At 45.7% G+C, this 24,052-nt stretch overlaps 1 protein-coding gene across 19 annotated transcripts in view; it reads right to left on the minus strand.

Annotated features, from left to right (window-relative positions):
• Positions 1-24,052, minus strand: part of fhod3b (formin homology 2 domain containing 3b) — a 678,530-nt gene that overhangs the window by 151,141 nt on the left and 503,337 nt on the right. For 5 of the 19 annotated variants that reach the window (XM_038796753.1, XM_038796754.1, XM_038796769.1 and 2 more), the window contains 4 exons: positions 21,396-21,500; positions 20,521-20,946; positions 17,324-17,395; positions 3,592-3,717 (listed from right to left, as the gene is read on the minus strand). The exons of 4 other annotated variants lie outside the window; for them this stretch is intronic. In XM_038796753.1, coding sequence (XP_038652681.1) covers positions 3,592-3,717; positions 17,324-17,395; positions 20,521-20,946; positions 21,396-21,500 — 729 coding nt within the window. The remainder of the gene's footprint in view (positions 1-3,591; positions 3,718-17,323; positions 17,396-20,520; positions 20,947-21,395; positions 21,501-24,052) is intronic. 10 more of the 19 variants (XM_038796758.1, XM_038796756.1, XM_038796761.1 and 7 more) reach the window with 7 other exon arrangements.

The raw sequence follows: 24,052 nt of genomic DNA on the forward strand, positions 1-24,052 counted from the left end.
CGCCAGTACGTCCTTTCTCAAGTAAGGAGACCAAAACTGAACACAATACTCCAGGTGTGGCCGCACTAACACCTTATACAATTGCAACATAACCTCCCTAGTCTTAAACTCCATCCCTCTAGCAATGAAGGACAAAATTCCATTTGCCTTCTTAATCACCTGTTGCACTTGTAAACCAACCTTCTGTGACTCATGCACTAGCACACCCAAGTCTCTCTGAACAGCGGCATGCTTTAATATTTTATCGTTTAAATAATAATCCCGTTTGCTGTTATTCCTACCAAAATGGATAACCTCACATTTGTCAACATTGTATTCCATCTGCCAGACCCGAGCCCATTCACTTAACCTATCCAAATCCCTCTGCAGACTTCCAGTATCCTCTGCACTTTTCGCTTTACCACTCATCTTAGTGTCATCTGCAAACTTGGACACATTGCCCTTGGTCCCCAACTCCAAATCATCAATGTAAATTGTGAACAATTGTGGGCCCAACACGGATCACTGAGGGACACCACTAGCCACTGACTGCCAACCAGAGAAACACCCATTTATCCCAACTCTTTGCTTTCTATTAATTAACCAATCCTCTATCCATGCTACTACTTTACCCTTAATGCCATGCATTATAGGCCAGTAAGATAGGACACGACCAATGGGCATTCACGACACACACAGAGGTGACACTACCACAGGGGGGCATTACACCAACCCATATAAAAGGACACAGCACACATGATCTTCCTCTTTCCAGTGGAGACACTCAGTGTGTACACAGGGTTGATTTGAAACACATCACACCCACCACGTGGATTGTAGCAGACTGGTTCATCAGTCTGAGTAGCTACAGCAGGATTAACAGGAGAGTCGAATTCAAGTAGGAGAATTGTTAATAGTTTAATAAATGTGTTAAAGCTATCTCCAAGTCTGAACCTTCCTTTGTCAGAGTGAACATCAAGGAAGCAGCTTATGCTACGTCAAGAGCATAACAAAACACATGCAACACTCAGATAAAATGTATTCTCTGACTACGAGTCCTCATAATCCACCAAACAAAAATATTTTGGTAATCCATAGAATGCCTACAGTTCAGGAGGCGGCTATTTGGCTCATCGAGTCTGCACCGACCCTACCAAGAGCACCCTACCGAGGCCCACTCCAACTTCTCCCTATCCCTGTAACCCCTCAACCCCACCAAACCTGCACATCCTTGGACCATGGGAGGAAACAGGAGCAGTCTAAGGAAGCCCACGCAGAGGTGGGGAAAAGGTGCAAACTCCACACAGTCACCAAAGGCCAGAATCAAACCCGGGTCCCTGGTGCTGAGGCAGCAGTGCTAACCACGGTGCCACCATGCTGCCCAAATGAGGAAGTGCAGATTTATGACTGCTGAGTGACAATGCTACATAGATAAAATGCAATTTATAAGTATACTCGGCTCATGTCTAATTGACCTTTATCCAACTTTTTAAAGTTCAGGTAAATAACAGGCCTTTTAACTGTTATGAGCTGATAAAAAGTGTCAAATATTTCCATTGTAAAAAATGTATTCCAGTAAAAAGAACTCCTGTAAAACATGTTTCATAATCATTTTTGTATTGCTTGAAAGCTTAAACTGTACAAAATGTGTAATTGCCATAGTAATTAATATCAGGGGGATGTGGCTATGGGAGTCCACTTTATGGCCTGTTCCCTTATGTTGCATACTTACTTACTATTTACCTATTTGCTCCAATCTAGTTTTTTAAAATTCAGTCATGGGATGTGAGCATTGTTAACAAGGTCAGGCATCTATTACCTATCCCAGAGTGCTCTTCAGAAAGTGGTGGTGATTAACTTGAGGCCATAAGTGTCATTTTTACAGATGCACCACAGAAACCATCCGATTTGGCTGTAGCACAGCTTGGTACGGCAAGGGCTCGGCCCAAGACCTTTAAGAAACTACATAGAGACGTGAACACTGCCCAGTCCATCGTGCGAAACCGCCTCCCATCTATTGACTCAGTCTACATCTCCCACTGCCTTGGGAAAGCGGGCAGCATAAGCAAAGATCCCTCCCACCCGGGTTGCTCTCTCTTCCAACCTCTTCCATTGGACAGAAGATACAAAAGTCTGAGAACACGCACTAACAGATTCAAAGACAGCTTCTTCCCCACTGTTACCAGACTCCGCAACGACCCTCTTACGGACTGAACTGATCTCTCCACACATCTTCTCTACTACTGTAGCACTGTACTCCGTATCCTTCGCCCAATGTCTACGCCTATGTATTTACATTGTGTGTTTATTGTATGTCCTATGATTTTCATGTTTGGAGCAATCTGCCTGGACTGTACACAGAACAATACTTTTCACTGTACCTCGGTACAACTGACAATAAATCGAAATCTAAAAGTCTGTAAGAAAGGCAGATTTCCTTCCCAAAAGTATTTTAATGAAGCAGATGGGTTTTTACATCAACCTGCTAGTTTTCTGGTCACCCTCACTGGCCTTTTAGTTCCAAAATCATTCAATTACAATAATTACATTTAAATCCCCCCAGCTGGTGGCATATGGTTTGAACTCCTGCCTCCAGATCATTCGGTTAGGTCTCTGGATTACGGCTAATCCAATAACATAATCACTCTACAACCATTCCCCGAGGCAATATATCTGAATCCCACAATCATAGAATGTTAAATAAATATAAAACAGCGTGGTTGTTTGTGAGTTGCAGGATAGTTTAAATGTGTATTCTTAAAGAGCATGAAAAAAGATTAATGCTAATTAATAGTAATCTTTATTATTGTCACAAGTAGGCTTACATTAACACTGCAATGAAGTTATTGTGAAAATCCCTGAGTCGCCACATTCCAGCGCCTGTTCAGGTACACAGAGGGAGAATTCAGAATGTCCAATTCACCTCACAGCCCGTCTTTCGGGACTTTGGGAGGAAGCCGGAGCACCCGGAGGAAACCCACGCAGACATGGGGAGAACGTGCAGACTCCGCACAGACAGTGACCCAAGATGGGAATCAAACCTGGGACCCTGGCACTATGAAGCAACAGTGCTAACCATTGTGCTGCCGTGTCACCCGTTACTTAACCCTTCTGCAATTTAACCATCCGAACATCGAGGGTTATTCTTAATCAGTTAACCCTAAAATTACATTGGAAGGACCAAGAGGAGACCTGCTGCCACACTGAAGAAGTTGTCTGCCACCATCCTTTGGCACAATATATTGGCCCTGTCTGCCTGACTGCTAGCTCAATGACACCAGAATGAATATCTTCAAAGCAAACACAAAGTCAGGGCAAACATCTCAGGGGAAAAAAGATGCGTTTTGAAATTTCAAAAAGGAAAAGTGTGAATTCTACAAATCTGAAATTAAAGCAGAGCATATGTTAAAAATACACACACACACACTCACACAACTGTCAGCATTTGAAAAGAGAAAAGACTGATTAATATTTAATGTTCAGCCTTTCCAAAGAGCTGCAAACAGAATGACTATTCCAACACGGACAGACATCCTGCGTATCTAATTCCAACGTAGTCTACTTCCTGTTGTGCTTTGAGGGCTAATTCCTCGTGGCAATAGTTCCACAAACCTGTCAGATTTTGCCTCGGGAGCAGGCGAGACAGAAGTCCTGTAGTGAGAGCTGGAGGTGGTAGGTGCAGTGAGCCCAGAGTAATAGCGAGATCCCGTGTAGGCACTGCTGCCATAGCTGCTGTATCTGCAGGATAAGTGAGACAAGAAAGAGAGAGAGAGAGGGACAGGGAGAGAGAAAGAGAGGAGTAACAGTTAGCAAGCAAGCACGAGAAGAGCCCTATCCTATCAGTCAGTGCAACAGGAGCAGCACACAAGAGAGTCACGTCTACACCAGACAAAATGGAAAAGCAGCTGGGTATGTATGCATAACGCAGTGTATGGAATAGTCACTATTATGGTATTTTCTGGACCCACATGTAGTAAACACTTCTACCAGTAAACCAGTCCTTGGCAAGGATGATCTCAGTTATACAGCAATATTGTCAGGAATTTAACATCATGCATGTGCTCAATGCAGGCAAATAAAGTTAACACTGTACCAAGTGTGTGGCACAAATAGAGCCATCATGTCCCATGTTCAGGCATCACTGTGTGCCCCACATATACGCAGCAGATTTTATCTGTATGCATGAGCGCTACTCATGGAACCACATTCAAAATGTTAGCATACATCTATCGCTGATTTGAGTTTGGTTGAGGATGCGGTGCATCCAATTCAAGAGTGCGTTGCAATTTTGTGTTGCCTCTCCATATTTAACATCACTGATCACAAAAGGCCAAAGAGCACGAGTTCCTGCTGGCATATTTATATGCCCTGCAATAATTTATATGCAGGGGATATGGCCTTAAAATGACAAACTATAAAAGGGGGAAAATGTTTTCTTATGATTAAGTATTCCCCAGAACGGTAGCCAAGAGAAAATTTTGCTTCTGGTTGTGGCACTTTAACAGATTGTGGCCACGTTAATATTCTTGAAGGTCACGGCTGGTGAACTGTGTTGGCAATACCACAGTCAAGGTGCTTGATTTACGAACCAGAAGCGTGGTTGGTTCCGGAGTCTTAAATCGAGCAGCTACACTTCTGATGGTTTTATGAATCCTCAGCTGAAATGCCAAAGAGGAAACATTACAATATCGATACTCCCCAGGTGGCAGATGGCAGGCAGAGTATAAAATTGCACCCGGGGCTCATTAAGCCGACAAACATCGCGATATTCCATCAAAGTTCAACTGTTTTTAATCACAACTGTGCACCTTTAACTACACCAGATTTTACATAAAAACCAAACTAAACCAACTTAAAACAATCTTACAGGAGCATGGTCTTTAACTGTCAGTGTTTGGGATAAGTTCAGAACCCAGATTTTTCAACCGCTGGGAGAGCTCATTTGGTGGGCCCGGAAGCGGCTTCTGGCCGGGGGTAACCCTGGAACGTGATACCCCCCCCACCCTCCCGCTGGCTGGCCAATTAGCAGGCAGCATAAAATGCATGCTGGGAAAGACTCAGGGCTGGCGGGTAGGGTGTGGGTTGGTACATCTAACGCACTCCCTCAAGCTCGTGTTTGAAACAACCCTGTTGGACTTTAACCAGGTGTTGTAAGACTTCTTACTGTGCTCACCCCAGTCCAACGCCGGCATCTCCACATCATCCCTCAAGGGGACAGCCGATGCTGAGGTGTAGACTTCAAAAAAATAAAATTGCGCTGGACAAATGCTGCATTGTGTGTCTCAGCAGCATATTCAAATACAAAGCTCAGTCCACGGGCAATTATTCCAGCCCGGACAGCTCATTCTGCCCTGTATCAAGGTTTCAGCAAAAATGTAAAGGTCATCTGATCAATACACCCACCAGGGTGTAAATGCAAAAGGGCAAAGAAAATTGCATTCAATCGGCCCCTTGATGGGCTAACCTGCCTGATTGATTGTTGCCCGGGTTGGGGGGGGGGGGGGGGGGTCTCCGACCCTCTCATGTGCCCACCAACCAAAATCTTGCACGCTGTTCGGATTCACTCCTAACTTGGATGCGCGATTTCACGCCCATGCCCACCCAAGCATCATCAAATTCTGGCCTGGGTCTTAATGCCATTGCAACAAGGACATTTCCACCATCTCAACAGAACAAATGAAGAGCTGTTGCCCCCCCCCCCCCCCCCCCCGTCAATGAGAGAAGGAACCTTTGCGAAGCTCCTTACATTCTTTTTTTGCCAAAGCTTGAGTCAATTATGAAATCGGAGAAAATATCTGATCTCTGAAATACTGCATGCTTTCGGAGACAATTATCCCATCCCAGTTGTTTTCTTTTACTAAACTTAATAATCTCATTACGAACTGGTGAATTCCATGCATGCTTGGTTTTGAATTTAAACAAAACGCCGTAATTGAGAGAGTGACTGGTAAAGGGATACTTTTCATCTTGGGCTAATAGTAAATGATTAAATCAGGTACTTTGATTAAATATAATGCAGAAATCTCAAAAATGTAAACATCAATCGAATGCTGATCCAAATCCACAGCGTTCAGACATCATTTTGCTCTAGAAGGGAGGGATAAGGGCCATACGAGCTCATAGACTATACACAGGAGTCAGCAGCTACTGATTGCGCAGCATTCTGGAATAGAACTAAATGAGGCAGTCAGGTCCCCAAGATTTCAATAGATCATGAAGGACAAAGATCTTTCATAACACTCATGCGCATGTGTGGACACATGCACACCATTTTGGATTATATAACATACACTAGCCCCATCACTCCTCTGGGCCCATCAGAAAGCAAACATGCACTTGCAGTTTTTCCTCAGAATCTCCAGCTATTTTTATGACCCAGCCCACAACATAAGGCGATTCAACTTATAGATTTAATGGGCAAAAGGTAAGGAGCAAAAGGGAAAATGCTGGAAAATCTCAGCAAGTCTGGCAGCATCTGGAGGGAGAGAAAAGAGCTAACGTTTCGAGTCCGATGACTCTTTGTCAAAGCCCAAAGGTAAGGAGACCTATTGTAATCTGACACAACTTTATATACTCTTACAGAAAGCATGCAGGCATATCCACTCTGGTTAGCTGCTGTAGCATAGAAATCCCTTGATGATATCTACAATACGCAGACACATTGCAAGCTCAAGGCCATAATTAAGATGCAAAAAGGGTGCTCCAAATCACAGTTTAGCAATCCCCATGGAGCAAAAATGCAATAAAAGCAAAGAGAGTATGTAAGCAGAAGGTATGAGTTTATAGGACCACAGATTTTTACTGAAAGATGGTCATCTGAGGTCCTCCCCACTTCATTGCCTGAGAAAACATTCTTTGTTGTTATAATTGTGTGGGGTCTATGTTCAAAGTGAAGTGTCCCAATCCTGGGAAATGGAATGCCTGCTCATCATAGGAATCTAATATCACCAGCAGATATCCCCGCATCAATTATAACACAGCCAGGTAGAGTGAAGATTCAACAATATGCTATGACCCTATTCAGAATACCAGTGTTACAGCACCAAAGCAGCAACTATAATTTGCATATTCTTGAATCGCTGCAGACTATGTGGTGTAGGAACACCCACTGGGATGTTAGGAAAGAGTTTTAGACTTTTGACCCAGTGATAGTGAAGGAGCAACAATAGATTTCCAAGTCAGGATGGTATGGACTTGGAGTTGCTGGTGTCCCCATGCATCTGCTGCCCTTTTGCCCTACTGGGTGGTAGAGAATACGAGTTTGGAAGGTGCGTCATGGAGGCTTTGCAAATTGCTGCAGTGCCTTTTTGCAGCTGGAACGCTCTGCTACCACTGTGCATCGGTGGTGGGTAATATGTAAAGATGCCATCATCCCAGATGACCATAGGCGGCTTTTTCCTTTGAGGGGGAGAGCTGACTGGTGGCGATTTAACCTGAGGATCAGCACATCTCAGGTTGAGAAGGTGGGGCCTTCACGAATAACCTCAGCCTGTACGGGAATTGAACCCGTGGCTGCTGGCCTCACTCTGCGACAGGAACCAGCTGTCTAGCCCACCGAGTTAAACTGCCCCCCCCCCCCCAGGCTGGATCGTGCCGGACTTCGAGTGCCATTGGAGCTGCATTCATCCAGGTAAGCAGAAAGTATTTCATTACAATCCTGACTGCTTTGGGGCGTCAGGAGGCGAGTTACTCACCACACATTTCCCAGCCCGACTTGCATTTACGTGGCTGGTCCAGTTTAGTTTCTAGTAAATTGGAGGTCAGTTCTGAATAAGTGTCACATTGACCTCGGAATGTTGGCTCTGTTCCTCTCTCCACGGATGCCAGACCTGCTGAGTATTTTTCCGGCACTTTTGTTTTTATTTCAGGCCTCCAGCGTCTACAGCATTTTGCTGTTATAAAAATCTGCTCGAACTGTTCAAAATTAAATCCCATCGGACCCTTGCAACCAGTAGGAAAATACTCAATCGAAACCTACAAACTAAAGTGAGGGGCAGTGTGCTGGCCCACCCAAAATGTTGCGATTTACACACATGAATTATTCCTACAACAGGTACATTTGGAGTGGTGAGTGTTATAAATTCTCCAAACCAGAAACATTTAACAGAAGGCAGTTGGAACGAGCTCGTATGGTGCAGCAGAGGACAGTATAAGAATGCTGTCTGAAGCAATGTGTGCGCTTCAGATAAAGAAACCTCCCAGAATGGCTTTCTGATAAAATCTTAAATTGGAAAAGGAAAAAGGGGGCACAGTTTCAGAGGTGGACATCTGCAGTAAGGGAACGACCAGATGGAGAACAAGGATAGACGTCGTAGTTACCACAAAGGTTTTGACTTTGAAAGCGGTATTAATATTACAATCAAAGAGATTAAATTCCAAAAGAGCACAGAATATTCTCCACAGCATCATTTCATACAACCATGGACTGAATCTCACATTGAAAACTGTGGCATCACTAGAGGGCAGTAGAGACATGCATTGTTTAGCTGTCATTGGGTTGGTGGATCTATTTGTCTCATCATTCTCATGGCACCGCATATTTTATTTAATCGTCGTATGATGCGTTCATGTATCAAATATTGTGATCCCTCCAACCAATAAACAGCATGTGTGGTGTCAATTACGCACACATAGCATAACAAATAATTAGATGCTTGCTTTAAGTCAGAAAGACACCAGGAGGTTTGCAAGAATGCAAAAACAATAAGAGTGAAGCTCAAATCAGTCCGTCACTGACCACAGAGATACATGCACTGGGGGGCAAAGGTGAGCAAGTGTGCTCACAGATTTTTAAATATGACTGAATGCAATTCTTCAATGAGCCTCATCTAGATGGCCACAGTAATAATTTCAATCTGCCATGACAATATAACATGCGACCCTAGTGCATTAATACTGGGCAGGATATTTAGTTCCATATGCGAGTGCGCATGAAGGTTGGTGGACTCAGAAACACATGCTGCCAACTGGCACCACCCCAGCCTCCCCCTCCCCAGCCATTTTCTCGGAGATGGGATGTGGGTCAGCTGGGCAACCTGCTCGCATGCATGGGTGGCCGATTGAACTGGTCAATGGTGTGGTTCCAGAGGCCGAATGGGGGCCAGTAATCCAGGCAGGTTTTGAGGACCTTCCTGCCTGCTTGGCCACAGCTATATAGGCTGGACGATGAAGAGCTTCCAAGATGAAGCTGTTGGCCTGTAATTACGTCTGGTGGCCCAAATGCCACAAACACCAAAAACCACCACCAGCAGCACTCCGCCACCCATGGGAATGGCTGGCTCGACTTTGCCGGACCATTCCAGGGGTCCATGTACCTTATAATAGTTGACGCCCACTCCAAATGGCTGGAAGTGCACCAAATGCAGACAACCACAAAGTCCACTGTTGAGCGGCTTCGCACAGATGGCATCCCAGAAGTGCTCATTTCCGATAACAGCCCGGCCTTTGCCAGCACGGAGTTCGACTTGCCTCAAATGATTTGGCCGAGCGTAAGGTTCAAACTTTCAGGAGGAGCGTTACAACCACCACGGAGGTCATAGGGTGTGGACTGACAGGTTCCGTGTGACCTCTGCGGAGTACAAACTTCCCCGATAATGGGACAGGGCTCACCCTTAACGAGGGGAGCCTGTGCACCTTAAAAACTCTGTCCAAGTGAAGTTCAGGGCAAGAGAACCCTTCAGGGAGTGGAGTAGTCTTGTTACGTATGTTCATAATGTCAGTTTGCATCCTACCATCTTTTCCTTGTGGCCACTCTGTGCGGATTCAAAACTCCCCTGGATTCTTGAAAAGTAGGGCCTGAAGTACTTCAACAATCTAACACTTGGAGCATTGTAAACCTGCATGACTCGAAAGAGCTGGAAAGTGGGATTAGAGTGGATAGTTATTTTTTGGCTGGCATTGACACGACGGGCCAAAAGATCATATGGGCAAAATACAACCACTTTGAGACCAATTGCTGTGGAGGGGGGCTACGGCTCCTACTGGCGGGATCCTGCACCAGATTCTGCGCTTGGAACATCATTGATTATGCACAGGCACATTCCCCTATGAGTCACACGGCAGGCTGTCAGCTGATTCGTCCACCGGTTCCAAGTGCCCAGTGCCATATTGAAATACCAGCCCAGCACTATCTCCAGCCACCCTGTCTTCATCAAACTGTGCAGGATGTCAGCAACACAGAAGGAAAAAGCTAGCGGCCTCAAGAGGATGCCTGTTCTTCAATTCAGTCACTCTCCCCCAAGCCCATCACCTGTGAGAAGCCCATGCCCCACTCCATCTGGAGTCTTCATACATCTCCTTCCAGTATATAATGTGATTTCCCTGTGACTCCCTTTCTTTGCGAGCTGTTCATGCAGCCTCATCAGGGTCCAGTTTCCCACCCTTTGTCTTCCATTGTTCGTCTTCTTCATCCACCTCCTTGCCCCTCTGCATGCCACTGTCGGAACTCCCCCTTCCCTGCACAGCTTTCCTTCCACACTGCCCCTTCTGTCTTACCAGCCCCCCCCAACCTCTGCCTGGCCTCACCACACACACAAACCCCTAACCCCACCCCCCACGCCGGTTGAACTTCAGAAGCTCGAATCTCCAGTCGCCAAAGCCTAAAGCACGATCAGCGAACAGCCGGAGAATAACACTTCCCGACTGAATCTGGGACGGTGCCGTTTTCACGTTTCTGTGCCTCCTTCAAAGGGGCGCACTCTGCGAGTATGCCGCACCACGTATCGACAGCCTCTGGCCATTGCCCCCCCCCCCCCACAATGCTCTGCCCCCAACCGGCCGAGTTTCCGATGGTGCGGGACAGGCGTGGTCTCATCCGTCGGAACTGCGGACTCAGTCCAGCGCCGCCACAGTTGGGGGAAGGCCGATTTGCGGGCAGGGCGGGTCATTGTTCTTGTTCGGTACAGGGAGCACTGTGGTGGGGCGGTCCGGGGCGCTCGAGCCGGCCGAAGGGGAGGGACTATTTCGCGGGCTGGGTCCGCGAGCGACCTCCGCCATGTAGCACGGCACGGCCGCTACAGACCACTGTCATGAGCATGCGCGGCAACAGACCCGGCAATTCTTAGTGGCATATCGGCAGCTGGAGCCGGGTGCTCTACACTGCCGTCCTGCTAGCCCCCAGCAAAACGGGGAAATCGGTGGCCGTTTTGCGCCAGTTTTTCTGGCCTAAAACACCAGCATTCTCACGCTGGAGTGGGGACATAGCCCCAGAATCGGAGAATCGAGCCCCAGATCTTTGCCATGGTGGCAGCAAACGTTCTGCAACACAGTACTGTCCAGATAGACACTGGGGTATGGCACCAAGGGGTGTAGAGGAGACCTCGTACTCTCCAACCCCAGGTGCAGCACTGATTCGACTCCGTGACACAAGGGGGTCCATGGGTCCAGCAGCGCGGTGCTATCCATCAGGACCAGCTGGACATGGAGACGGAGGAAGGAGCCGGTCTGTCCCGACAGAGTGGTGAACAGCACATCAGGAGCACTGCAGCACAATGGCAGTGAGGCATGTACCCTGAGGACTCTTGCAAACTGAGGGTCACCTTAGGCACACCACGCACTGGTCATCAGGTTTTAGACCAACGTAATTTCAAACATGACGGGATGCAAGGGTGGAAGGCCTGACAAGATGCCAGCACGCAGTTGTTTTAATGAGTATTTTGGAGATGTAATTGAATGCAAATGAAATTCACACCACCAGCCAGCGGAAAGACCAACCAGCCACTGGGAGAACTGCTAAGCGATTGTACGCTGCTGGTTTTCGACTTCACACGGACAGTGGCATGCAGAGGGGCAAGGAGGTGGATGAAGAAGATGAACAGTGGAAGACCAAGGGGAGGGAAGCTGGACCCTGAAGGCATTTTGGCTCCCGCTAGATTCTCCATTCTCGCCCGATGCAAAACCCACCACAGGTGGGATGGGAGAATTCCACCTTATGTTTCTATGTTGATGCTGAAAGAAGAAAGAAATTTAATCCAAAAAGTCTGAAAGGTTTGCCTGAAAGGTAAAACCCAATGTGTGCAAGGAACTGACATTTGATTTGTTCTGCACTCAATAAAGCAAATAATCAATTAAACTAATTCAAATAGCTGAGGTACAAATTAAAGGGAAGTCCCTTAAAGGGATACTGCCTGGAACAGAAAGCAAGTCACAAAACATGAAACCAAAACGTGATTAAGAGGGTCGACAAGGCATCCTAGTCCCCACGGTGCACACAGGCACGGAAGTCCTCGATGGTGCCATTATATACCTCATGCACCCTCTTAGGGACACCCAGCCATGATTGTAGCTGCAGTGGAGGGGGAAGAAAGACAGGTCATATGACCTCTCTTAGTTGCCTGCTACCTGTTAATGGCAAGTTTAGCCAGGCACAGGAGCAGGTTCACATGGATCCTCCTCCTTCCCCGCCTCTCTCTGCAACGTGTGCAGGCAAAGTACTGATGGGCTTTTAAATAAGCTTCAATGTTCCTCTGCACGATCCAAGAGGTGGGAACAGAACAATATGAATTTAGTCGCTGGATGCTGTTTGCCATTAATTTAAAAAAAAATTTTTTTTTTAAATAATTTTAGATTACCCAATTATTTTTTCCAATTAAGGGGCAATTTAGCCTGGCCAATCCTCCTACTCTGCACATTTTTGGGTTGTGGGGGCGAAGCCCACGCAGACACGGGGAGAATGTGCAAACTCCACATGGACAGTGACCCAGAGCCGGGATCGAACCTGGGACCTCAGCGCCGTGAGGCGGTTGTGCTAACCACTAGGCCACCGTGCTGCCCTCTGTTTGCCATTAATTAGATCAATACTGATTTGTATCTCAATTCATTCCCCTTGGTTGCATAACCCATAATATCCAAGCCTAACAGAAATCTGTTTTTTTCAAATTAGCCACAACAACATTTTGGGCAGGAGACTCCACTACACTTGGTGAAAGTAATTCCTGAGGTCATCACAGGTTTTGTCCCTTTCCTCGGATTCCCCCATCAGAGGGGATTGTTTCATTGCATCTGGAGCATTCTATCAAATCCATTATTTATTTTAAACACCTCCTTCGTCTGTAATCAGTGCATTACAAACTTCATCAGCAACCTGTCCACACAAATTAATCCTTACAGCCTCTGGATCGTTGTGATTCATTGGACAAGGCATTCAAACCTTGCTTAAATAGGCGCATAGTTTGAAATGAAAATACGGTGCAGATTGCCAGCAATGCAGCCGATTACAAGAGTCGTCCCAAATATGGAAAAGAAAATGGGATTTAATGGGCACCATGCCTGAAATTTTCAATGAGGAAGCAAATCAAAAATAATATGCAGGCCGACAGTGCTGGAATAACCATTTATGAACACAACTTTTTTTCATTGTATTGTTTTTAACTGAGGAACTGATTCCGTGGAATAATAAAAAGGCTGAAACCTAATAGCGTGCGTCAGGGCACTGATTAGCACTGGGGCTGCGGCGCTCAGGACCTGGGTTTGAATCCCAGCTCTGGGTCACTGTCCGTGTGGAGTTTGCACATTCTCCCCGTGTATGCGTGGGTTTCACCCCCACAACCCAAAGATATGCAGGTTAGGTTGATTGGCCACGCTAAATTGCTCCTCAATTATTTTTAAAAAGTGTGCGGCAGAGGTTTTGTCTAATTTAGTTGGTTGAGAATAAGGGGTTGGCCTAGTTCAGGCCTACCACCTGTGCATTCGGCCTTGTGCAGGCTCCTTCAAAAGGATTATCCAATTGGCTCTACTGCCCATCTCTTTTCCCATAGCAGTGTAAGTATTTCCTTTTCAGGTACATATTCAGTTCCCTTTTGAAAGTTACTGCTTCCACTACCTTTTCAGACAGTGCGCTCCAAATCATAACATCACAATGCATTAAAACATTTCCATTCCCCTTCTGGTTCTTTTGCCAACTACCTTCTCTCTCCTCCTTTGCGATGCACCTCAAGAACTACCTCTATGACTAAGTGTTTGGCTGCAGGTCAAAATACGGAACAAAACTTGTCACAGGAGAAGAAAGTCCCGTGAAACTCCTTGGGACAGTTCGCCATCTGAAAGGTGCCATATAAATGCAAATTGTTGTCGTTGGATTTGTCTGCCTTTAAGTATTAAATCTGAAAGGTCATTCTCCAAAACACAGAGGGAGCAGGACTGTGGGCTGAAAAGCTGCTATTGTTCACCAAGTCAAATTACTCATTTTCAATTTGATGTTTCACATGTTGCACAAAACACATCCAGTTTTATTCCAGAGATTCCAGACTATGAAATCCCCTAGCTGCAATTTAGACGTCAGCAGAACTAGCTACAATTGTGAAATCCACAGTTACTTATTAGTAGTGTGATTTTTCAAAGCTTTTTTCTGATTGCTTTAAAATGGGTGTTTTATACTGTCTAGAGTTAAAGTTACTGATTTGAGTTATTCCACCGTCTCACACCTGCACACGAGACTTGTTGTGCGGTCAAGGATGATGTTCTTCTACTGCACTTAAATCATCAGACCTGATGTGGTAAATGTTGATAAAGTACACTTGTGGTCCAAAGTAATTAATTTGATGATTTTCAAATTGACACCAAGCTCCAGTAACAGGAAGAATCTTTAGTTTCATTCGATTCACAACAGTCTATTACGATTATTGCAAGTCATTTTTCTCTCCACATTTGTGGGATAACTTCATCGTTCAAACGTTCATTGCTAATAAAGGCATCTCATCAAGAGTCCCAATTTTGATTTTAAAAGTCCACCGTCTAATTTCCTCCAAAAGCACATTGGTTAATCCAGGAATAAGGAATTTACTGCTTTTTTTTGTTCTCAATTTCCTTCCCTCTTGAAGTCCAGTTCCAGGGATCAATATGTGTCCACATTATCGGTTACTGCAACCCCTTCTGTGTATGTACACACACTGAAGTGACACACCTGCGCAGAGGCACACGTTCAATAAAATCATGAATGATGTCCATAATATTTCACTGACCAAGACCATTACAAGTAGCCAATCAGGCCCTACGAAATGATCTCTGTGACATCTATGAAGGAATGCACTGAAAGGGGCCATAAAATGCAATGGCAAAAAGAGACATTTCGATATTTTAAAGCTGCAACCAACCACCTGATCGTAGTTCTTTTACTGGCAGTTGTATGAGTATATATAACTGCCTAGTATGATGCTGCAGTAGCAGCAAGAATCACTTTGTTTTGCATCCTATCAGCTACTGCTAGATTCACTAGTTCTGCTTCTACTCAGCATCGGGATACGGCATTGGGTAGAAAAGTAGAATGGTGGCAAAACAGGAAGACGGCAAAGCACAGCTGTCCTGAAATCAACAGCCTAAAGTCATTGAAAGGCAATCACAGGCCACTGGGGTGAGAAACGTTGTGCAGCTAATTCTTCTGCATCAATCAAAGCCTGGTCAATTTTGCTTGTGAACTGACCCGAGTGTCCCAAAACCCAATCACATCTCTCCACAACTCTTGTGGCAACTCTTCTGGGGTGGCACAGTGGTTAGTACTGCTCCCTCATAGCGCCAGGGACCCGGGCAATTTCGACCTTGGTACCGTCTGTGTGGAGTTTGCACGTTCTCCCAGTGTCTGAGTGGGTTTTCTCCGGATGCTCCAGTTTCCTAGTGCAATCCAAAGATGTGCAGGTTAGGTAGATTGACCATGCCGAAATTGCCCCTTAGTGTCCAGAGATATCCCTTCCTGCACCCAGTGACAAGTAATTTGTGGTGGTGGTGTGGTAAGGGTTGCCTTCATACCTCTGTATCCTCCATCTCATTGGAGTTGTCAGCTTGTAGAAAAACAAGAACATACCTCTCCATGGTGTAGTTTGAGAATTTAATACACAACCATATTGTTTTTGAAAAGGGTGCTGTGCAGATTCACTAGAAGTAACATTGTTACATTATGGCTTGAATTCCCCAGTATATAAAGGATTAAGGGGTCACCTCATGGAGGAGATCAAGATGACCAAAGGATTTGATGGGGCTAGAAGATAAAGAGAAAATATTTCCTCTGGTGACGACAGTGCAGGACAATAAGGCGTAACCTTAAAATTAGAGCTAGGAAGTTCACAGCTGATGTCAGGATGCACTTCTTCATGCAAAGCACAGTGGAAATCCAGTATTTACTCACCCAGAAATGCTGTTGAAATTAGGGTGACTGAACACTCTAAAACGGAGATTAATGAAGCCAAGGTGATTTGATGGAGTTAAGTTACAGATTGACACTAATCAAATTGAATGGCAGGTGGGGCTTAAAGGGGGGGAATTGAATGGACTGCTCCTGTTTCTTCATGTACAGATCCAATCATTCATATAGATGCAGAAAGGCCAACTTGTCAGCACTTAGTCATCATTACAATGGGATCTTTATTTCCTCCCGAGTACACAAAGGTCTAACGCCTACTGCTGTGCACATCCAAACAAAATATAAAAGACTCCTTATAATCATTTCTAACTGTACTAAGAAGCATTTACACTATGTTGCCTGTCGCAAACATAATGCAATGCTGCCACAGCAAAAATATATTAAGCCCAGCTTGGACAAGTCTGCACTAACTTTTTTTTATTTATTTATTTTTTAAATTTAGATTACCCAATTATTTTTTCCAATTAAGGGGGCAATTTAGCGTGGCCAATCCACCTACTCTGCACATTTTTGGGTTGTGGGGGCGAAACCCACGCAGACACGGGGAGAATGTGCAAACTCCACACTGACAGTGACCCAGAGCCGGGATCGAACCTGGGACCTCAGCGCCGTGAGGCGGTTGTGCTAACCACTAGGCCACCGTGCTGCCCCAGTCTGCACTAACTTGACAAAATGAAGCTGACAAATCCAACCTGCTGAAAAATAAAACATTCATGTTATAACACAGCGAGACAACAACCCACACCAACTTCAGACGTGTCCTGTGCCAAATCCTGCATGTTATTGTCAAGAAATCCCGGTGAACTATTTGCTTTGTTTTCTCTCACAAACAGTTGGAATTATTTTCTCGTGGCCATCTTTTGATGGAGGCTTTTAGGGTGCATGAAATTTCAACTGCTATTATTGAAACGTGGGCATTGGGCTGCTCGATGTGGAAGAACTACTTAGTGCTCGTTGCCAAAGGTCATCCATTCAAAACTGCTCCAGTTAATGGCCTACAGTTTTCTAATATACATTATCAAGACCAGCTTCATTTGAAATGTAAGTAATGCGCAGTGATAATGTGGAATCGCATCCACACAAACCGAGGCGTTCACCTCATGAATGACAATCCATAAATTCAGAACAGTTTACTGTGGACTATTTAGCTTCCGATAGATAGCGGCGTGCTTCATATACCGATGAAAATAAAAGAGAGATATTTTAATGACCCACCTATTAGATGACCTGGATGTATAAGGTTCAAAGGAGTCAGTATATTTGTTCATGTAGGAAGATTCCAACTGACTGTAAACAGAAAGATAGAGACGAGAAGTAAATAAAAGGAGAGAGATTTCAAAACTAGAAAATAGTTACAACAGAAGAATGTGATGGGATAGTTGTGAAGTAATTTGTTTTTCATTACTTTGCACCTCGTCAGAAATAGAATAAGCATGATCTCAGTTTGAATATTGATCGAGAAATTTAAATTAATAAGACTGAAGAGGTAGAGACGATCAGTTTGCATATTTGGTTTGGTGTAGGATAGTAGAACAAGGGATATATAGAATGTAAGAGGCTAGAAGAGATTACATAAACCAGAGATGATTGCATTCAGGCAGGGTATGGGGATGTTCCACTTCGCTGAAAAAGGACAAAGTAGCTTGGTTGACTCGCATCCCATCCGCCATCTTAAACATCAACTCACTCCACTACCAAAACACCATGGCAGCAGGGCGCACCATCTACAAGGTGCACTGCAGCCATTTGCCAAGGTTACTTCGACAGGACCTTCCAAACCCATAGCGCCAACCACCTTGGAGAATGAGGGGAGCAGATGCGTGGAATAAACACCACCTGCAAGTCACACACCATCCTGACTTGGAATTACATCACTCCTCTCCAATTGACCCTGGACCAACATCCTGGAACACCTTCCCTCACAACACCATGGGCCTGCCTACAACACAGGGACTACCGTGGTTCAAAAAAGTGGCTCACCACCAGCTTCCTTAGGTACATTATGGAAGGGCAATGCATGTTGGCCTTTCCATAAAGGATTTTCTTTCTTTTTTAAATGGTCAGCTTTGGAACCACGTTCAGGGGCAGTATGGTGGCACAATGGTTCACATTGCTGCTTCACGGCACCGAGGTCCCAGGTTCGATACCGGCTCTGGGTCACTGTCCATGTAGAGTTTGCACATTCTCCCCGTGTTTGCACGGGTTTCGCCCCCACAAACCAAAAATGTGCAGTGGAAGTGGATTGGCCATGATAAATTGCCTCTTAATTGGAAAAAATGAATTGGGTACTCTAAATTTTTTTTAAAAGCTTTGGAACCAATTTGTAATGGTAACTAGCTTATGTAACTTCAATGCCACTTTTGAAGTGTCTTGAAGGAACACGTTGCAAAATATTACCACTGGAAAAGTGGGACGATGATTGAGGTGGACCTTTGTGGTGGTCTTTTTGCTAACAATCACATTTTCCGCGTTTGAGTTTTTCTTTGACATATATTACTTTAGAGGTTCACCGTGCAGCAGTTGTTACAAAGTACGGCTCCATCCTTCCAGTGTTCAAAAATGTCAACACAGGAAGTACGTTAAATAACGCAGCTAAGGTAACAAGCCACAAGTTCCCATAATAATATTGGGAGGAAAGGCCAAAATATTAGCTGGTCAGTCAAATATCAAGACCAAGGGAGGAATTTTCTCTTGTTTTTTGTGCAGAGTGCAGGCTGAGGTGAGAAAACTAGGGGGCAGCTTGCCGGCCACACAGCAACCTTTCTTATCAGTCAGATTAGTCACAATGGCCGATTTAATGAGGGAAAAACAAACCCATTTAGCATGCATTTAGCATGATGTTTCTCGGCACAGACCCCACTATCAAACGGGACTTTGCTTTATGGCCTCAGCGGGGAAAGCCCTACCGAGGACGTAATTAGCTTCATTTCGTGCCCCGAGAGCAGGATGCCATTTGTAAATGCCGCCCCGATCTCGGGTTCACCTCACCACGGCCTCCAGAAGCCCGCAACATCCTAACTTACTTGCTAGGGGTCCTGGTGCCCGCATCACCCCACCTCAAAAGGGCAGGGCATTCCCGGCCTGATCCCTGGCACTCAGCATGTCCCCCCCCCACACACACAGACAGACAGCAGTGCATACACAATCTCCCCCCCCCCCCACAGACAGCACTCGTCCCATACACAGCCACACACACACATTGCATCCATCCATACACAGCAACGCCCTCCCATCCACACACAGCAACTCCTCCACCACACACACACAGCAACCCCCCCACACACACACAGCAACCCCCCCACCCCCCGACACACACACACACACACACACACACAGCAACACCCCCCCCCCCCCGGATGGACACACACACAGCAACCCCCCCCCCGACACACACGCACAGCAACCCCCTCCCCGACACACACGCACACAGCAACCCACCCCGACGCGCACACACAGCAACCCCCCCGACACACACACACACACACAGCAACCCCCCCGACACACACACACACACAGCAACCCCCCCGACACACACACACAGCAACCCCCCCGACACACACACACAGCAACCCCCCCCGACACACACACACAGCAACCCCCCCGACACACACACACAGCAACCCCCCCCGACACACACACACAGCAACCCCACCGACACACACACACAGCATCCCCCCCCGCCTTCACCCACACACAGCATCCACCCCCCCGTCTCCACCCACACAAAGCTTCCCCCATCTACCAACACACAGCATCCCCTCTCCACCCCCACACACACAGTCAGCCCCTGCCCACAATACCGCAACACGTCTGCTTCAGAATTGATCAGTGGGGAAATAAAATGTAAGTAACTTTTTTCCTTTGTTTTCCCGCATGCAGACGGACAATGATACAACTTGTATTCCATCTGATGTCACTAGCAGTTGTTGACTTTTTCTTATTTAACGTATTTTTTTCTTCTTGAATGCCACTTATTATTCCCAGAACAAGCCCACTCCCTCAGTGAAATATCAGAATTCAATCATCCCACACACACTGCTGTAGGAATTGGTGATTTGCACCTTTAAGGGCGTCAAAGTCTGTCTCACTCAGCACAGTCCCTCATTATAGCATGTTGATGACCACCTCCTCCAACAATCCCAGAGAATGGCCCTGTCTTGGAAAGGCATTGGACAGGACTGCGCACAGTGGGCATTGAAGAATTGAAGATGGGGAAGGGGGCAAACATGTGAAAAATTGGCAACTGTAGCCAACACAAATCTGACCATGTTCTTGCTGTGAGGACAGTTAACACACTGGCAAACTGCCCAGGAAATTGACTTAAAACCAGCACAACTTCAAACCACAGTTTTTTAAAACAAAATCAAGAAACCACAACAGACACGCACAAACACACAGCAACTCTGATCTACCTGTTTTCCCTCATTTCTGCTTCTTTCTCTTTGACTCTTTTAGGAGTTTCACTCAGATCGTAAGAGAATAGATGAAAAGGCGTATGAAGAAGATATGGCAACTTCTCAACAGTGGGAGACAAAGCTGGGGTAACGTTTGCCGATGAATCTTGAGAATTGTTGTGCGAAACTGCTGGTGACTGATGGATAACAATAGATGACGATGACGGTGATGATGACGACAATGGCGATGGTTGCAAATGATGCTGGTAATCAGACAGAGAGCTGGGTGACTGAGGAGAGTTGGAAAACGGGTTGTTGATGTCAGGAATCTGGAACTGGCCAGTAGGTCCTTCCCCTTCAGGCACAGGGACAAAGCTCACTACATATTTTGAACTCTGGGGATTATCATCAGTAATTTCGTTTGCTGCATCTGGCTTCAACTCACTGGCAGGAGAAGGGGGTGAAGAGGCAGGGAGGATGGAGAGATTGGAGAGGGACCGAGATAAAAGAATATTTCAAAATTGAATTAAGCGTACAATTCAAAACATTAAAACAATCCATTGAAGATGTAACTGTATCATGCATTTATAAACCAGAATCTGCATTGCTAGATCGTTAATCTCGTTTTATTTGTGTTTTGAAACAAATTGTCAATATCAGATCATTTGATACCAGAGATTAAGTTCCTTCGCTATGAGAAGGCCTCAACATCTAAATACTTTTATATGATGACTGAAGTCTTTTGTGGCAGGAAATTTTATCCAAAAAGCATCTGATGGCAGTTGTGAAGTGAATTCATCCATCCAGCAGATGGTTACAATTATTGGATATTAAACAGGCATCACATTCCAAATGTTAAATCTGGTCGGGATCATCAAATTTAGTCCCAATACCTTTCCTGACCCTGACGAGAGGGGTCATCCTCCCCCTCATCCTCAGTATTAGATTCAGTAACTGGCTGCTCTTCCTCAGCTTCCTCCTCTTCGTATTCCTCGTCTCTGTTTGCAGAATGTGGCAGATGGGGAGAAACGATGCAAAGAGAAAGTGAGAATGAATAAGCAAAAAAAATGATCAGACAGGACAGAATGATGGTGACAAGACATGGACAAATGACAAGGATTTGAAAAGAACAAGGGCATTTCAGATAGTGATGAGGGATCGAACGACTAGCGTCGCTGTTCTGAGCGATAACTCCAAAAAGGATAAAGTATGCGGAAAAACATGAAGCTAGAGTGGGTTTGCACGAAAGAATGAGCCATCAGTAACAAGAAAATTTGACGAAGGTCATCATTCCTACATGTATAAGGAAAAGCTAATGTAAATTTCCTTCAATCATTTTGTTAACTCATCAACATATTGAAATAACGGATCACAGGGAACCAGTGACGAGGCACTAATTGAATTGAGGGAATCACATGCATGATAATTTAAAGGGCAAAATATTGCGATCTGAACCCAGGATTGGGTTCCTCAAATTCCTTTGCTACAATTTCTAATCCATTCAGCCCAAAATCAAGGAATCCCAAATGTGCAGGATGGGACATATAGCCCATCGAGTCTGCACCGTCTCTCCAAAAAGGTCACCCCACCCAGGTCCATTTTCCCCATCCACCTCATAATCTAACCTGCACATCCCTGGACACTATGGGGCAATTTAGCATGACCAACCCACCTAACCTGCACATCCCTGGACACTATGGGGCAATTTAGCATGACCAACCCACCTAACCTGCACATCTCTGGACTGTGGGAGGAAACTGGAGCACGCGGAGGAAACCCATGGGGAGAACGTGCAAACTCCACACAGACAGGCACCCAAGACCGGAATTGAACCCGGGTACCTGGTGCTGTGAGGCAGCAGTACTAACCGCTGTACCACCATGCTTCCCATTGGTTGGTTCTGGATAGTAAGAAAGACTTGGCCGCAAGGGTCAAAAGCTTTTTTGATCCTGTTCTGTGCAGCGACCATCCCCTTTGTGTTGTCATAGCAAAGAAAAGGGTCTCACTCCAACTGACATAATTCATTGGTTTTTGCTACGTGGCTTGAAATATTACTTTATCAAAATGTCATGTAGAGCTGTGTGGTAAACCCGCAGCCAAGATATTTGCAAGTTTTCGACAATCTCCAAGGTGCCATGGATGTCTGGCATGTTGTTATTTAGACTGCAGGAGAGCCCACCCGACATTGTTATCTTCACCCCCCCCCCCGCCTCCCCTACACCCCCATAGCCAAACCTCCCGCTGAAGCATGTTCCGCCTGGGGTATGGTTCAGTCCCGTCCCATTCCTCACCCAAATGTCCATAATAAAATTATCGACAGGCTATCCAGTCACATGAGGCATCACAGTCAAGGTTCACCCATGAGCACTGTATTGCAGAGAAGTCACTGGATAATAATGATCTCTTTCTTGCTACCTCTGTTTGAGCTAAAACTAGGACCTCCAAAAGGTTTGTATCGGGGGTGGGGAGATCAGGTTGGTTGGGGGAGGGATGGGAGGTAGGAGGAAGAAAACAAAAAGTGAAATTACTGACGAAGCTATTGGAGGGGACCATACAATAACACCCAGCATGTAATGAACCATCTTTGCTTAATTTTCCACAAGGTGCAGTAATATTTTGCTCAGAATGTTGATGCTGTATATATCTTCAGCCAAAATGGTGATAGAGATTGTACTGGCAATTCCAAAAAGGCTCCTCTAGTTTTTAGAACACATAGCAATTTGAAATGTATATATGCAGAGGGGGAAAACAGGAATTATTTGTAAAAGTGGAACCTGCATTATCGCAAATCAAAACAAAATACAGCCGGTAACAAGCAGATCCATTATCCAAGTTCATGCAACCAACAATTGCAGTATCAGAGCTGGTAATAAACACTTCAGCCAGTGCTGCAATTTCTCGGCATTCTGAGCTGGCATTATTCATCAATAAGTATCTCGGTGTTACTATGAAAATAAGAGGCTAGTCAAATGGTTCAAAATGATGCAACAAGTACCACTTCTCTCCTGTAACTGTAGTTTGGTATTTGTATCTGTACATTCTATTGATGGCTCTGGAGCATATATTTTCTGTCAGAACAGGAGCACTGTGTCTGGGGGATGTGAATCCAGGATGGTGCGTCACCTCCCTGGTCCCAGCATGGGGCAGCACGGTGGCACAGTGGTTAGCACTACTGTCGTACAGAGCCAGGGACCCGGGTTCGATTCGGACCTCAGATGACTGTCTGTGTTGAGTTTGCACTTTTTCCCCAGTGTCTGCTTGGGTTTCCTCCGGGCGCTCCGGTTTCCACCCAGAGTCTAAAGCTGTGCAGGTTAGGTGGATTGGCCATTCTACTATTGCCCAAATGTTAGGTAGGGTTACGGGTTTAGGGGCGGGGGATTGGGCCTAGGTAGGGTGTTCTATCAGAGCAAAGATTGGTGCAGACTCGATGGGCTGTGTGGTCTCCATCTGCACTGTGGGGATTCTGGGATTCTACGATGTCACTGAATAGCTCCAGAGCACCCGGAGCAAGAGGAGGGTGAACAGTCAGAAACTGTGGTCCGCATCAAGA

This window comes from Scyliorhinus canicula, chromosome 5 (genome assembly GCF_902713615.1).
Source record: "Scyliorhinus canicula chromosome 5, sScyCan1.1, whole genome shotgun sequence".
In the NCBI taxonomy this organism is placed as follows: Eukaryota; Metazoa; Chordata; class Chondrichthyes; order Carcharhiniformes; family Scyliorhinidae; genus Scyliorhinus; species Scyliorhinus canicula.